Below are 15,188 nucleotides of genomic sequence, written 5' to 3'. Positions count from 1 at the left end.
GTAGGAGGAAACACGACATATATCACTGCGTCCTCGTCGCCCACGCCCTAGATTCTATGAGCAAGAACTGGATCTCACGCATGCCCTCTTTCTCCCCCATCCAGTGTGCCATCCACCACAAGCTTGAACCAGAGCATGCCATGATCTGCACGCTTCTGCCAAATCACCAGAAATCAACACCAATTGCCAACACAAACAATTGGGTGGAGAAAAATTAATAGGGCGCCACTGATTGAAGATTATATACCTCAACCCTCAAGTCGCTGAGGGAGCCGACGTGTTGTGAGCCTGTGATCTTGATCTCTTGGTTTCTGAAAGCCCTAGTTTTATTTTGGATAATTGATGAAATCCTAGTACTAACCTCTATACTAAGAGTGTGTAGACTTAATGAGGTTGGTACATGCCAAGTAATGGAGCAAGAGATGATCATGGTGATGATGGTGATGACCACAAGATGATCAAGTGCTCAACTTGGAAAAGAAGAAAGAGAAAAACAAAACCCTATGGAAATCAAGGCAAAGGTATTGCTTAGGGTTTTGGTTTTGGTGATCAAGACACCATAGAGGGTGTGATCACATTTAGGATAGATAGCCGTACTATAAAGAGGAGAATTCTTTGGCTAAATGGTTATCAAGTGCCACTAGGTGTCATTGTTCATGTGCATGCATTTAGATCCTAGTGAGCTAACTTAACTCCTTCGAAGAAAATGATTGTGAAAATGCTAGCACACGTGCACATGTTGGTTTACACATTGTGGTGTTGGCACACTTTGAGAAGGAGGTGGAGTTTGAAGGGTAGAGAGAGGATGGGTTCCTCTCTCCCTCCCGCCGAGCTTGCGAGTTGGGATTCGACGCTTTTTGAAAAAATGAAGTGCATATTTTCTATTGCGCTGGTGGGAAATTTGGAGAAGTCGCGGGAGTGTTTCTCGCTAAGAAACACTCACCGGACGCTGGCTTCTGGAGCACCGGACGCTGAGTCTGAGCGTCCGGTGCAGTCAGTGCCTGGCCCAGCTAGGGTAAGGCACCGGACGCTAGGCACCGGACGCAGGTTGGAGCGTCCGGTGGTGTGAGTCCGGTGCCCTGAGCGTTTTGCAGAGCTCTCTGAGTTTAAGTCTGGTGAGCACCGGACGCAGCGCGGAGCGTCCGGTGGTGTGCGTCCGGTGACCCCACGAACTTGCAGACCTCTCTGTGTTTAAGACCGGTGTGCACCGGACGCGTCCGGTGGCATCTTGCTCAGCGTCCGGTGCTCTGCAGGTTACCGTTAGATTCTGACACGCGGCTGACGTTGGAGCACCGGACGCAGGTGTTGAGCGTCCGGTGCCCCTTTAAGAGCGTCCGGTGACCCCGCAGTTTGCCCAGTAAAAGAGTCAACGGCTCTATTTGTTTGAGGGGTCTATAAATAGTTGTTGGCCGGCTTAGGGCTCACCCCCTTGGCATTCTTGACTACTAGACATCCTTGTGAGCCTAAGAAAACACCTCTCACTCATCTCCTTCATAGATTATTCATCTTTGTGAGATTGGGAGTGATTCCAAGTGCATTTGCTTGAGTGATTACATCTAGTGGCACTTGGGGATCGTTCTAGCTGTGGTTTTCTTGTTACTCTTAGTGGTTGCCGCCACCTAGACGGCTTGGAGCAGCGGAGGAGGATTGGCACGAGTTGGTGATTGTTCGTGGCCATCTCCCGGTGATTGTGAGGGGTCTTGTACCTTTGCCGGCGGAGAGCCGAAAGGTAACTCTAGTAAAGTGCTCGTGTCATTGAGTTACCTCACTTATGGGTTGGTTCTTGTGGTGTCCTAGTGAGGACGAGGTTCGTGCTACACCTCTTAGCCACCGAACCACCAAGTGTTGGTCGACACAACGGGAACGTAGCGTGCCGGCAAGCACGTGAACCTCGGGAGAAAATTGTGTGTCTCCATTGTCATTGTTCATTGGATTTCTCCCGGTGATTGGACTTCATATTATTGAATGGTTCATCCCCTCTACGTGGCGGTATAAAAATCAAACCATCTCTTTTACGTTCCTGCAAACTAGAGTAGCTTACTTACTTGTATAGAAACTTTAGGTAGTTTTCTAGCGTAAGTAGTGACATAGCTCTTGTGTGCCTAGTGATTATATCAACTAGAATTGTTGGATAGGTGGCTTGCAAACACCCCTTTAGAGCGAGAGTAAAAAGCTTCGCTTTGTTATTTACTAACCTCTTACTCTAGTGAGTTCGTAGAATTTTTTAAATAGGTTATTCACCCCCTCTAGCCATATTAGGATATTTCAGTTTCTTTACTACAACATGGTCACGGGAGGTGGGAAGCGTGTTGCCGCCGCTGATCCCGCACTGCCTGATACGCTATCCGTCCTAACCCCGATGCAGCCCCCCGGGAGGCCTCTAATGAACGACTCGATCACAATCCTTCGCAAAGGGATCACGATTGCGTGCGGAAGCACACGAGAGGACTGCAAGGGCTGAAGATGAGGGCATCCTTTTTATAGGCCGCAGGAAGGCAATCTATTTCCTTTACGGTGATTGCACGAGGGTATGACATGCAAGATCATTGCCTACTCACACGTTTGCCTTCCTTTGTCAGTGCGGAATCGCTGCAGTTACCTGGTGTCTGGAGTCGCGACATCGCACAGGAGGAGAGGGCCTCACGACGACACGAAACGGCAAACGGTAGGGGGCAGAGCTACGGACGACGCACGTCGATTTTTCCTTCTTTTTTTTAACTCCGACGATGATGCATGGACGGGGCGTTTCCTTCCTTTTTAATACCAACGAGTATCGAACGATTAGACAATCTTAGTTTCTATTTTTAATTGTGTGAAATTTTATATCAGGAATTCTTTATTTTTATTTATTTCATTTCGCACCTTTCCACATCTCTAGTTATATATTATTTTTTGTTATAAATTTGCATCAGGAATCATTTCTTATTTTTTATTTCAATTTTCACCCTTCCACCTCCTACGGTATCGTACGACATCGTTTGTTTCGCACGTAGAGGGGAGCGAGAGTTACTACTTTTATTCTTTTTAGTTGTAGGAGATTAGAATCATGAAGATGACTACATGACACAAATTTGGCGGCGTTTTCAGAAGTTCAGCCCAAAAGCAAAAGGGTAGTCTCCATGGTCTATGCTCCTGTAGTCGGTCTCGGTCGCTATCGCACACACGCAGACGCGCATCGCTCTCCTCCCGCCCCGCCGTCCGGCCGCCCGCACATCGCTTCTGCTTCTCCCGTTCCAAACCCTAGCGGGCTGTAGGCGACGGTGTGTAATCCTTTGGCGTGTGCAGGGCCAGGAGCGGGCGCTGGGCGGCGGGACGGCAGCCGCGGCCGGCGCGCCTAGGTGGCCCGCGGCAGATCCGATCGATTGGAGTCTTCTATTCCACTCGATCGACTGATATAGGATCAGAAATGGCTATGCAGGCCGCAAGGAGGCTAGCGTCTTGGAGCCTCCAACGACGCCTACTCCTCCTCCTCTCTCAGGTTTAGGCCCCAAGCGTCCCAACCGCGGCGGCGGCAGCAGCCTTCCTCCACTCCCATGCCACCAGCTTCGGTACACATTGCTCGTGTCAATTGTTCCCGCGTATATAGATCCTAAAATAAAATCTCGTGGTTCATCAGGGTACAAGCAGGTGCGCGAAGAGGATACGAGCAAATTGGTTGGCAACGTGTTCAGCAGCGTGGCTTCCAGCTACGACCTCATGAACGATCTCATGAGTGTCGGCCTGCATAGGCTGTGGAAGGACAGGTTGCTTCTGCTTACCCTTTTCATTTCTTTTAGGCAAAATTGGCTCCTGGACACTCTTAATATCTGGCTTTTGCCACAGATCATTACAAATGTGATGTAATTTGCTACAAGACACTACAGCCCATATAATAATATTTCACAACCAAACAAGTCATATAACACATAATATTGGACAAGTCTGCCCCTGTCCTTCAATTTAGCAATAGAAGCGTTTCATCAGCTACATAATTCACGTGAGATATCATTTTTATCTGCGTCAAATGGAAACAAATCAGAGTTAAAAACAAAATATGAGAATGGGAATTCTTATCGAATTAGAAAATTGCGTTATTACCCATAATCTTATCTTCCAAGTCCTTGCATCTTTCAACCGTGAAGCATGTATCCGCCAATTACTTTTCAGCTTTGAAGTCCTTCACCCATGCATTTTGAAGGTAAGGAAACATCCAGTCTAGGCCATTGGAAATTTTCATGTGACATGATGCGGCACTTCCTAAGTTACCAAAAACTATCGGAAATTATCAGTAAACTTTTACATTAGCACCTATACGAAAAGCAAGCCTGTAGGACAAACTGGGATTCATCCTACATAAACAAGGGCACAAATAGGACATGAATAAACACCCAATATATTTTGATTCACAAATCTAATCCTAAAGACACAACAGTTTAACCCTAAGGGAAAATAGCAGAAGACTCCCGTTGGGAACTCATGAAAAATCAGCATGGTCCTACAGGAAAATCTCGCAGAAGAATCATGGAGACTCCACCTGTGAGATTCTCCCGCCAGTAGGAACCGCAGCCTCGCTTGGAGGTGCCATTGGAGGAACCTTTGCAGCCAGCACCGGCCTTTGCCGCCGCCGCCGCTTGAGGAAGCGCCGCGCCACCATGTAGTAAGGTCAATGTCGTGGGAGGGGCCGCCACCGCAGCCGGGAGGGGACACCTCCGCAGCGAGGAGGGGATCTGATGCCGCAGCCGGGAGGGGATCAGACACCATCGCCGTTGCCTGGAACAGACCTCACGTGCAGCCGGAGAAAGAACGAGAGGCTCTCGTGAGGAACTAAAGGGGCAAGGGTAAAAATGTAAATTTCCATGGCCGTGATTAAAGCTGAATATAATAATAGATATAGTGTCTCTCAGCAAATTTACATATATTTACGGTGTCTTTTGGCAAAGCCAAATATTTTTAATGGTCTACAGCAAAAGCCACGTTCCAAAAGTGTCTCTGAGCAAATTTTACCTTTCTTTTATGGGTATCTTCACTCTCCAGTCTGAGAAATTAGCTATTATAGGACTCCAAACAAGTGGTTTCTCTATAATAGGATTCCTACAATCCAACCAACTCCCTTTATCACTCAAACTCTATTTCTTTTCTTTCAGGCTTATTTCTAAGCTGAACCCCTTTCCTGGGATGAAGCATCTCGATGTGGCTGGTGGAACAGGTAATACCCATCCCCTTCCCTCATTGTTTTCATATGCACCATAGAAATAACAAATACAAACTTTTACCAGTAATCATAATAAACATTATTAATTCTATCTTAGTAATCTTCCGTTCAGTCTATCTATGTAATCAGTATATATTGGTAGTTAGTCCTTCTGAGAGACCAGCATTTTTTCCGTACAAATGTTAATCAATGGTACCATAGTCCTTTCAGTTGCTACCATGTGTCTTGTTTATGCTTCTTGTTTTCTGCTCTCTGTTGAAAGGTTCTATTGCCAGGAGTTTTTGTACTGGCAGAAATTTGTAGTAGGGAAAAAAATCGATGAATGTTCATGTCATTGTTGTGACTTCAGGTGATGTTGCTTTTCGTGTACTGGAAAGAATTAAGAGTGTGGGTCACAGAGCTATGCAGGGTACTCTTACTGAAACCGAAGAAGACACCCACATTTATGTCTGTGACATTAATTCAAATATGCTAAATGTTGGGAAAAAGCGTGCTGCAGAAAGAGGTCTCAAGCATGAACTTTCTAATATATTTTGTTGTCTCTATCTCAAGTGTGGGTTATGTTGTTCAACAGTTGATTTTTATTTTCAGGGTATAGCAAAGAACATTGTCTTAGCTGGATACAAGGAGATGCAGAAGCTCTGAGTTTTGAGGATGGATCTATGGATGGTTACACTATCGCATTTGGGGTCAGAAATGTGGCGCACATTGAGAAAGCTCTATCAGAAGCTTACAGGTTGGCTAATTTAGAAACCTAACAACTAACAGTTATTATTGCTCATGTTTGAAGTATTTCGCGAGCTGGATGTCCCCACTGTTTCAACATCAATATCTGTGTCTTTTCTTCATGCTCTATCCTTTGATTAAGTTTATTGTCTTCATGTGCAGCGTTTTATGTTCTACCATGTTTGCTTAGTTGATGGTTCTGAAACTTCATTACTGTCATATCAATTGCCATATTTGAGAATCTTTTTGCTTAGTTGATGGTTCTAAAATCTTATTGCTGTCGCATCAATTGTCTTGCTTCAGGGTTCTAAAGTGAGGGGGAGGTTCCTATGCTTGGAGTTGAGTCATGTGGATGTCCCTGTTTTTAAAGAGATGTAATTTTCATCAATCATGTTTATTTGTCTTTATAGGATTAGCTCATACGCGGGATGATGCCTTTAATATTCTCATTCATGCAAGATAGAAAAGATAAACAAGAAAAGACATGGGCTACAATGTTTTTGAACTATCTCACAGTTAGTGTCCAAAAAGTTACGCAGCCTGCTCGGAAGTGATTGTTGCATCAGCGCTGTGGCTGCTGCTGCAGCAACCACCCCTCAAAGTACTGGGCTATAATGTTGACAAATTGCCACCTGCAGCACTGTGTTAAACAATGTTCAAGGGTGTCTGAAAGTGATCGCTTTTTCCTGTCCATTTAATGTCAATGGAAAGGGGTTGCAGCCATGTAGTAGTTCTTCTGTTCCTTGTTATTTTTTTCTAATGTTGCCCTTGCCTAGGGCCTTGTTTGTACAATGTGAGCTTTTCTTTTCTCTCCTCGGCAGTGAAAAAAGTAGATCAAGTGTTTTGTCCTACAATATCTTTTTCTGTTCTCTTTCAAATTTGCTACCCTTTTTTTCAGCTATGATGTGTACTCGTTTTCTGTGATTCCGACTATTGGAGAGCTGGTTGCTGGTGATTGGCAGTCGTACCAATACTTGGTTGAGAGCATCCGTCGGTTTCCAAATCAGGTAATGGTGCTGTGAGTTATTAGCACTTTTGTTATCGACAAACATGAACATATGATTACATTCTTTCTTGGATTTTCTAACCATCTTCGGGTTTATGCAAGATTAATTGATACCTCGCAAAACAGGGCCCGGCCTTGTTTAGTTCACCTCAAAACTAAAAACTTTTCAAGATTCTCTGTCACATCAAATCTTGCGGAACATGTATGAAGCATTAAATATAGTCAAAAACAAAAACTAATTATACAGTTTGCCTGTAAATCGCGAGATGAATCTTTTGAGCCTAGTTAGTCTATAATTGGACAATATTTGCCACAAACAAACGAAAGTGCTACAGTACTCCGAACCAAAAATTTTTGGAAACTAAACAAGGTGTTTTTGCTGGGTTAGATGTTAAGCTAGAAGACGGGTGAGTTCTGGACTGAAATTGATCTTTGCTGACCAGACTTGTACCTTTGCAGAAAAAGTTTGCTAAGATGATTCAGGAAGCCGGATTCCAGAGGGTGGAATATGAGAACCTCGTGGGTGGTGTAGTTGCCATTCATTCTGGACTGAAGTTGTAGAATAGTAATGAGCTGAATGAGGACGGATGTTTTGCATCATCCGTGCACCTCCTAAAAATAGTGTAAGCTGAATCATGCAACGTCCAACGTGCATTTGATTTCGCAGAGGGTGGTTCTTCAAAATGTAACGGACGATAGCTAGATGCTGCCTACTTCGTTCTCTATGGTGTGTTTATGGAATCACTTAATGTTTCACGAGGTGGTATATTCTAATTTGGTAGATCAATCGAGTTTTCGCGTATATACTAATTATTAGCTCACGTGGAATAAGGTGGTGATGGATCAATTAATTCCATCCCATAAACCAAAACAAAAAAAAAAGAAGAAGAAGGTGAGGAGTGGGAGGATGAACTATTTCATTCCTTAAACTAAACACACCATAAATAAATTTTACAGTTAGTATTTGTTAATATTTTTTAAAACAAATTCTATAATATGTTCGCCAAGCAGCTGTTGTTGGCTGTTAGCATAGTGATTTGTGAGACGAAGCTGCTGAACAGTAGCGTAAATGGCTGCAAAAAACAGTTGCGGAACAGGACTCAAATCCGTCGCTAGCCACATATTATATTATATAATCCTTATGTTCTAAATTATAGTTCATTTTGGCTTTCAAGCCAGACTCTTTTAATTTGTAAAGTTTTTTTTGAAGAGGTGAAAACAACTAGAACATCAAATTAGTTTTATAGACCTCCAATATATATAGATTCTGATATAGAATCTATTCAATGCTAAAAGTGAACTTTGATTTGATATATGTAGGAAGTATTTGCCATACGTATTTGTCCAAGCAAGTAGACCAAAATCTGTTGCACATAAATGAATGAAGGAAACATTGCAGCTCCATTGATCTCGAACGTAGAGGGAAGGGAAGAAAAGAGGAAAAAAAGGGGTGGAAATTGTCTCGTACTTGGGAAATTACATACATTTCTTAGCATCTGATCTGAGTCACCACCAAAGATCTAACAGAACAAGAGCATGGTTGCTACCTTGGCAACTTGGCAAGAAACTTCATATCCACCGGTTGCTTCGGGAGCACCGGCGTGACACGGGCCAGCAGAGACGGCTTCTTGGGCTTGGCCGGGAAGAGGAACGACTGCAATGGCACCGCCTTAGACTTGTTGGACGGCACGTGCCCCAGGTTGCTGCCACCATGGGCAGGCGAGCTGGAGTCGTCGTCGTCCTCGGCTCCGGCCCCTGCCCCTGCTGGCTGGGGCGGCAGGCTGACGCTCCTATGCAGCTTGGCCAGCGCCTGCTCCACCTCCGCCTGGAGACCCTTGATGTGGTCCAGTCCCGCCTGCAGCTCGTCTGACACCCTGTTGTTCTCCTGCTGCATGTTGAGGACCTCCCCCTGGAACTTGGCGGCCTGGTACGACGTGAACTGAGCCTCCTCCGCCTCCGCCTCCGCCTCTGCCTCTGTGTCTAGCGCCGCCGTGATCTCCTCCTGTATGTCGCACAGAGACGTGAACCTGCACTGTAGCTCCCCTCGTAGCATCGCGTTCTGCTCCGACCACACCTGCAGCTCCGTCTTGAAGGCCCTCAGCTGCTTCTCCGTCGCCCCGTCCTGCTTGCCGTCTTCGTTGTTTATCAGCTGCAGCTTCCTCTGCAGGCTGTCGTACTTGTTCTGGAACTCCTGCACCCGCTGCAACGACGAGCTGAATTTCATCCAGAACTCGAGGTTCTCATCCAAGAGCGTGTCAATGTCCCTCCTGAACTTCTCTTCAAGAGGCGAGGCATTCTCTGCCTCGGCGATAGGCGGCAGCCTCAGGTCCTCCAGGCTAATGCCTCCTTGCTCAGCAGCGGCATCACTTTCCCGCTTGCCGCTCCCTGCTGCTGGTTCACCACCGGTACCTTCTTGGATGGCCGAGCCCATCCTTATCAACCTTGAAATGGACGAAACGCTTGGTCTCCTCTGATGGATAGACGAATAGCTCGGGGTCCTCCTGTGACCCCGGCGAGAGAAGCTACTAGAGCTCCTCTTGCATGAACCTTCACTGCCGCCTCCTCCGTCCCCTGCAGAGCTTGTGATTTCTTCACGGAGTTTCCGGATTTCATTCAGGCAATCCTGGTTCTTTTTCTCCATTTCTGCAAGCTTCCTCTTTGCGTCCTTGTAGTCCTCCAGGAGTGAGGTGTAATCACCTAAGAGGACCTTCTCCTTATCGTCTAGACTATCTGTGAGCCTCTCCTGCAGCTTCATCATGTCAGTAACGGCATTAGCAGAAGACAATAAACCTTCCTTGCTCATCTCTTCCTGCTCATCGCAACCTCCAAGGTTATCTGAAGAAATATGACGAAGCCGTACCAATGAAACCCTCTCACGTGAAATTTTGTTCTGACCAACGTCTAATTGTTGCTCATCACTGCGTTTGGTGCTACCTGATGATTCATCATTGGCTGCCACAAGTGCATCATTAGGATCATCCAACTTGCCAACACCAGACGCTGGCCCAGCATTGCCGGCGTGGGCTTCAGCAATTTGAAGCCCCACCTTCTCCATGTCACAGCACTCATTTGATGATGGCTCTATAGACTCAACTTGTGCTCCTTCATGGGACGTGTGTGCAGCAGATGCAGAATGATCAGTGTGGTCCTCGCAAACCGGTGATAGCAACAACTCTGATAAATCATGGAATCTGCTTATTGCTTCTATGAAATTGGAACGGATTGTGCTTTCATCTTTGTGGAATGAGCTTTCGAGAGCCTGAGCTCTGACAAGCCCCTCTTCTGCCTGCCTAAGCTTCTCGATCAATTCACTTGATCCACTGTCCAGCTCAGTATTCTCGTCCTCCAGGCTTTGCAGGGAATTCTCCAGCTCATTGTTTTCTTGACAAAGTCGATCAATCTGGGAGGTTTGTGATGAAACCATGAGGTCTAAGTCAACAACTTTGTTGACAATTTCATCAATCCTCTCTGTAACTTCTGCCATGGAGATGTTGCACTCCTTCTCAAAGTGTTCCTTGATCTTGTCAATTATAGACTCCATGTCTATTGCACCTTGTTTGACATGGCACACATTCTCCATTTCCGCACCATGGTTCTTTCGAGTGTTTTTCTCGGAAGAATCCAGAAAATCCGGTAGAGATTTGCCATGCTTGTTCATTATAGCCTGGAGCTTGTCTCTAAAAACCTTGACTCTTTCTGATTCTCCCACTGCTTGCCCCGCAGATGCCTTCCGCTGTTCTTGCAGTTTGACAATAGTGTCTTCACAGGACTTGAGGGCAGTTGCTGTCATCAAGGCTCTGGCTTCATCATCTTCAATCACCACGCTTTCATCAAACTTATCTTGAAAGTGACAAACTTGTACCTGCATGTCATTGATTTCCTTCTCAAGATCCCAGTACTTTGCCATGCCGCTCTCATAGGAGCTTTTGATAAATTCTTTCTCAGTCTGCATGGCCAATATGGCTTTCTGTAGCCTGCTGATCTCTTCCCGTGCATTTTCCTTATTGATTGGAGCTGAGGTACTATTCTTTGCTCCTCCAACCTTTGACCCAGGATGCTCTCCTTTCTTCTTCTTCATCAATCCATCAACAGTTGACTTGTGGATTTTGCGTGGATCAACTGGGGTGAACGCCTTTGGGATGTTATCATCCTCCTCTTCCAGCATTGCATACTGGACCTGGTCAGGAAAGGCTGTGGCAATGGTGTGATTTGCTTTGTGTAGCTCCCCTGACATGATGTCATACCGGTCAGCCAGAGCCCTGTATGCCCGATATACTTCTTCCACCTGAGTGATCACCTCAGGTCGCCTCTTGTAGTACATCTCTGCCCTCTTTGAAAAGGAATCCGCCTCCTCCCCAAGGAGCAAGAGCATGCACTTGACCCTGTGTTCCATATCTGCAAATAAGTACCAAGACTAGTTGTTAGGTGCAAAAATATACATATTATTTTACAGAGATTACAAGTTGATACTCTAATTTTCGAAACAAGTGCTGATAGATTTAGAATATTCATATCTGGGGCAAAGTAGGAGAATTGCAACAATTGGAGGTCAGCTGCTGCTCATCTAACCACCCATCCTCAAATCTGCTAACAGACTTGTAACACAAGGACAGGCAATGAATGAAGACATACATAGGGATGTAAGTTGGCATCATGGACAGGTGCATTACTAATTTGGAGACATTCTACGTATACTGTTCTGAAATGATAAATGTCTGTACTCCACCAAAAGCAAGAATCACACAGATACGAAACACATACAGTTCATGAATCATGGTTGAAGAATCCACAAGATCGATCTGATTCGTTAACATGAAAAGTAATACACAAGATGAAACAATAAAAGATTACCTTGGAGGTGGTTGTCGAGCCATTTTGACTGTTTGGTGCGGATGTGGCTTGCCCACCACCATGAATATGCATTACTCGCTGCTCGCTGCAGCATCCTGTCTCTTCCTCTTCCTTCACCTTGTCCAAGATCCAATCTAGCGGCATTAATCTTTTCTTGACATGATAATTACCATGCGACAGAAGAAAGGCCGGAGACAAAGAGAGCAAGAAAGGAGGAGGGGGGAGAGGTCATCGTGAGGCTGGTAGCCAGGTCCTTCCATTGCAGATACATGACAGTCACTAAAAATAGCAAAGATGGTGAGAGGTTAAAGGAAAGGAGAACACAACACTGCAGAAGCGCAAGCAAACTCATATATCAGGATTTTCCTTCCCACACCTCTTGAAGAGACATTACCCTGTAGATACGAGCGTTATGAAATTCTTAAAGTCTCACAATAAGACGCAACTCATGCACGAGCACTTTGCAAAACACGAAGCTCGCCAACAAGTATATCTTTAGCCATGTCCTTTCAAAAAGGATGCACACTCCTAGATGCAGGGTCATTAGCATTTTCAAGGTGCTGCAAAAGAAAAAGGAAATCCTCAGGACCAGATTACTAGCGGGAAAATATGTAAAATCATGGACTTAAAATTGATTCGCCTCCAAACCCCACATGATTTTAGTTTTTTTATGAGATTTGGAGGGCTTTGCATCCCTACAACATTTATTACCAAACAAGTTTTAGTACAAAGGATTTACACTAAAGAAAGAAAGGGGAAACAGGGGAAAATTAGGAAATAAAAAAGGAAACAAAAAAGAGAAGCAGGGCAACTGCCCAAAGGCCAATTAAGCAAGGTTTGTGGACCATTGATCAATAATGGGGTGTAGCTTTTCTTCGCCCTCAACAGGAGTAGCCTCTATTCTTCTTTGAAGTTTAAATTTGCAGCCTGTAGTGTGGGATTAACTCCCCTAAGGATAAAGTCATTCCTCGATTTCCAGATTGTCCAGGATAGCAATATGATAATTTCCATGAAAAAGCGGACTGCTAGCTGCTCCGTAAAGCTGTGTAGAAGCTAGAAAGGATTAATGTCTTGATCAATCTGGATATTTACCAAATTCCAGCATTGGGTTGCAAAGGGACACTCCAGCAGAAGATGAATGATTGATTCTTCGACTGGGTTGTTGCACAATACACAACTATAATCCTATAGGTGGAAATTTTTCCTTTTCAAGAGTTCTCTTGTGTTGATTCTATCTTTTATGACAAGCCAGAAAAAAACTTTGTGTTTGCACTGACATGAGGAGGCCCACAGCCATTTGTATACCTAATGAACGTTGCTATGCCCGCTTAACTTCTTATAAGCTTTCTTTACCGAGAATTCCACTCAGCTTCACTCAGCTTCTTTGACCCATCTTATTTTCTCCCTCTGCTTCCAATAAGTTTTATGTTGCTTCAGCAAAGAAATAAGTTTTTCTGATATTAGGGACCTAAAGTTCCACTCAGCTAGTGACAGATCTCTGACCATTTCAATTAATTCCAGGAAGTGAAGAACTAACTTGATTTTGTCTATGGCTGATGCAAGGTTAGGTAGGTTACCTCTCCATATCTTAAGCTGATTTCTTGGGTTTTTGCATTTAGTCGTGAGTAGCTTCGCTAGATCAGTAATATGTAGGGGTACATTCCAACCTTGGACTGCTACATTGATGAAATCATCATGTTGGAGCTAGTAGTTTTCAAACATAAAAATGGATGTTTTAGGAATTGCTGTTGAAATTTCAATCACACATGGCCAGTGGTCCAAGACTTCCATGCATAATGTCGTTGCCAGCGTGTCTGGGTATTTAGTTGTCCAAGAGTTAGAGGTGAAAAATCAATCAAGCCTTTCTAGAAGAGGAGGGAACTGTTTATTTGTCCAAGTGAATTGTCTACCATGCAATGGTATTTCAACGTCTAGTTTGTTGATAGCTTCATTGAAGAGAAACATCTCGTTGAAATTTGCCCCATCCCTGTTTCTATCTTTAGATTTTCTCACATGGTTTTAGTATGCATGCATACTGCATACCACCTCACTTACAAGCTCATCTTAATTCATGCAGAAGATTTAACTACAGGTGGTATGTTAGCAATTCAAATGCCTAGAAACACCCTCGGTGATATTTTTCAGCCAAGTGACACTATCTGCAAGTACAGGTCATTTCAAACATCTAAGCATGTTGGTGTGTTACAAAACAATCAACGGCTAATATTTCCTACCTGTGAATCTGGCAAAATCATGTGATATTTGAAATGTTTTAGTTGCGGGTTTGAAATAGTTAGATTTTCATAAGCGCAGTCTATCGGTTTTAATTAATTTTTCAGGATGACATCATGAATAACTTTAACTTACTACTCTATACTTGGAAAGTACATGTCGTGTTCCGTATTTGGCTTTGCCAAATAAAAACTGCATTACTCTGCATGTTCTCTGGCATCAGTTGTTATTTTTTGATGTGCCTACATGTCAGATGTCATGCAGTAGGCCTGTACATAATGCAAACGCTAATGCGTATGACATTCTAGACTCTCATTTATGTTTGGACGTCAGTGAACATTTCTTTATAACCGCCTCTGACCTATTGCCTCGAAACTATCCTTGTTTATAGCGGTCTTAGTGCTACTTGTACTTGGTAAACTAGATAGCTGTGGTAAGATGCCTAGCCAAGTAGATTTACGTGTATAAATACCAGATTAATCAGTACAATCATCTTTCCGAATACCTTACAATGGGGAGACAGGATTCTAAATTACCATTAGTAGCCTCACCTCAATAGTTGTAAAATAGTTCTGAATCTCATCATCCAAGTGCAAGAGCAACATGCGGTGAACATGGATTTCTCTCTCTTTATTTCCCAAAAGGCGTCTAGCAAGTCGACCATCATCTCTAGCAGTTTATGTGGACATCTTTTCTAATTCTAAAGAAGTGAAGAGGTTCTTATCATGCCATTGTCTCATTGATTAGTAATTAGGAACTCTAAAGGGAAATTGTTAGAAAGAAGAAACTAAAGTGAAGCAAATACAAATAATGTCAACAAAATAGAACCTTCAAATGACGTAGCATGGAAAACTCAGAAAAAAAATATATACATCTAAAAAATTGATGTAACGAAAATTTTTGAGAAGTTTTTAAATTTTAAGTAAACTAAACAAGGCCCCACTGAGATTCTTCTTTCTCTCTTTGACTCGCATCAGCAGCCTAGCTTGGTTGTCCGCCAACCTGGACCTGGACTACTACTACTACTAATAATAATAATTAACAAAAACAAAGAAGAAAGCCAGAAAAGAAAAGGTAAAAGATCCCACAGTGGCAGTGGCAGTGGCACAGGCAGTCAGTCCCGACCCGACCCCAACGGCCCGCCGGCCGCCACCTCCTCCTCCGTCCCCCCCCCCCCCCCCC

At 44.2% G+C, this 15,188-nt stretch overlaps 1 protein-coding gene and 1 pseudogene across 1 annotated transcript; one reads left to right on the top strand and one right to left on the bottom strand.

Moving 5' to 3' along the window:
- LOC8078064 lies at positions 3,105-7,725 on the top strand (annotated as a pseudogene).
- LOC8074145 (protein NETWORKED 2B) lies at positions 8,230-11,990 on the bottom strand. Its single transcript, XM_002456987.2, has 2 exons — positions 11,775-11,990; positions 8,230-11,318 (listed from the first exon to the last, which is right to left on the bottom strand). The coding sequence occupies exons 1-2, from the start codon at positions 11,866-11,868 to the stop codon at positions 8,467-8,469; spliced, it is 2,946 nt and encodes a 981-aa protein (XP_002457032.1). The 5' UTR covers positions 11,869-11,990; the 3' UTR covers positions 8,230-8,466.

The sequence above is a fragment of the Sorghum bicolor genome, chromosome 3 (assembly GCF_000003195.3).
Source record: "Sorghum bicolor cultivar BTx623 chromosome 3, Sorghum_bicolor_NCBIv3, whole genome shotgun sequence".
In the NCBI taxonomy this organism is placed as follows: domain Eukaryota; kingdom Viridiplantae; phylum Streptophyta; class Magnoliopsida; order Poales; family Poaceae; genus Sorghum; species Sorghum bicolor.
This window is presented reverse-complemented; position numbering and strand designations above follow the sequence as displayed.

Bases quoted from the DNA above. Each gene is read 5' to 3' on its own strand.
- LOC8074145 (XM_002456987.2), bottom strand. From the start codon at position 11,868: ATGCTGCAGCGAGCAGCGAGTAATGCATATTCATGGTGGTGGGCAAGC. The intron at 11,319-11,774 runs GTAATCTTTTAT...ACTTATTTGCAG, and splicing joins GCTCGACAACCACCTCCAAG to ATATGGAACACAGGGTCAAG.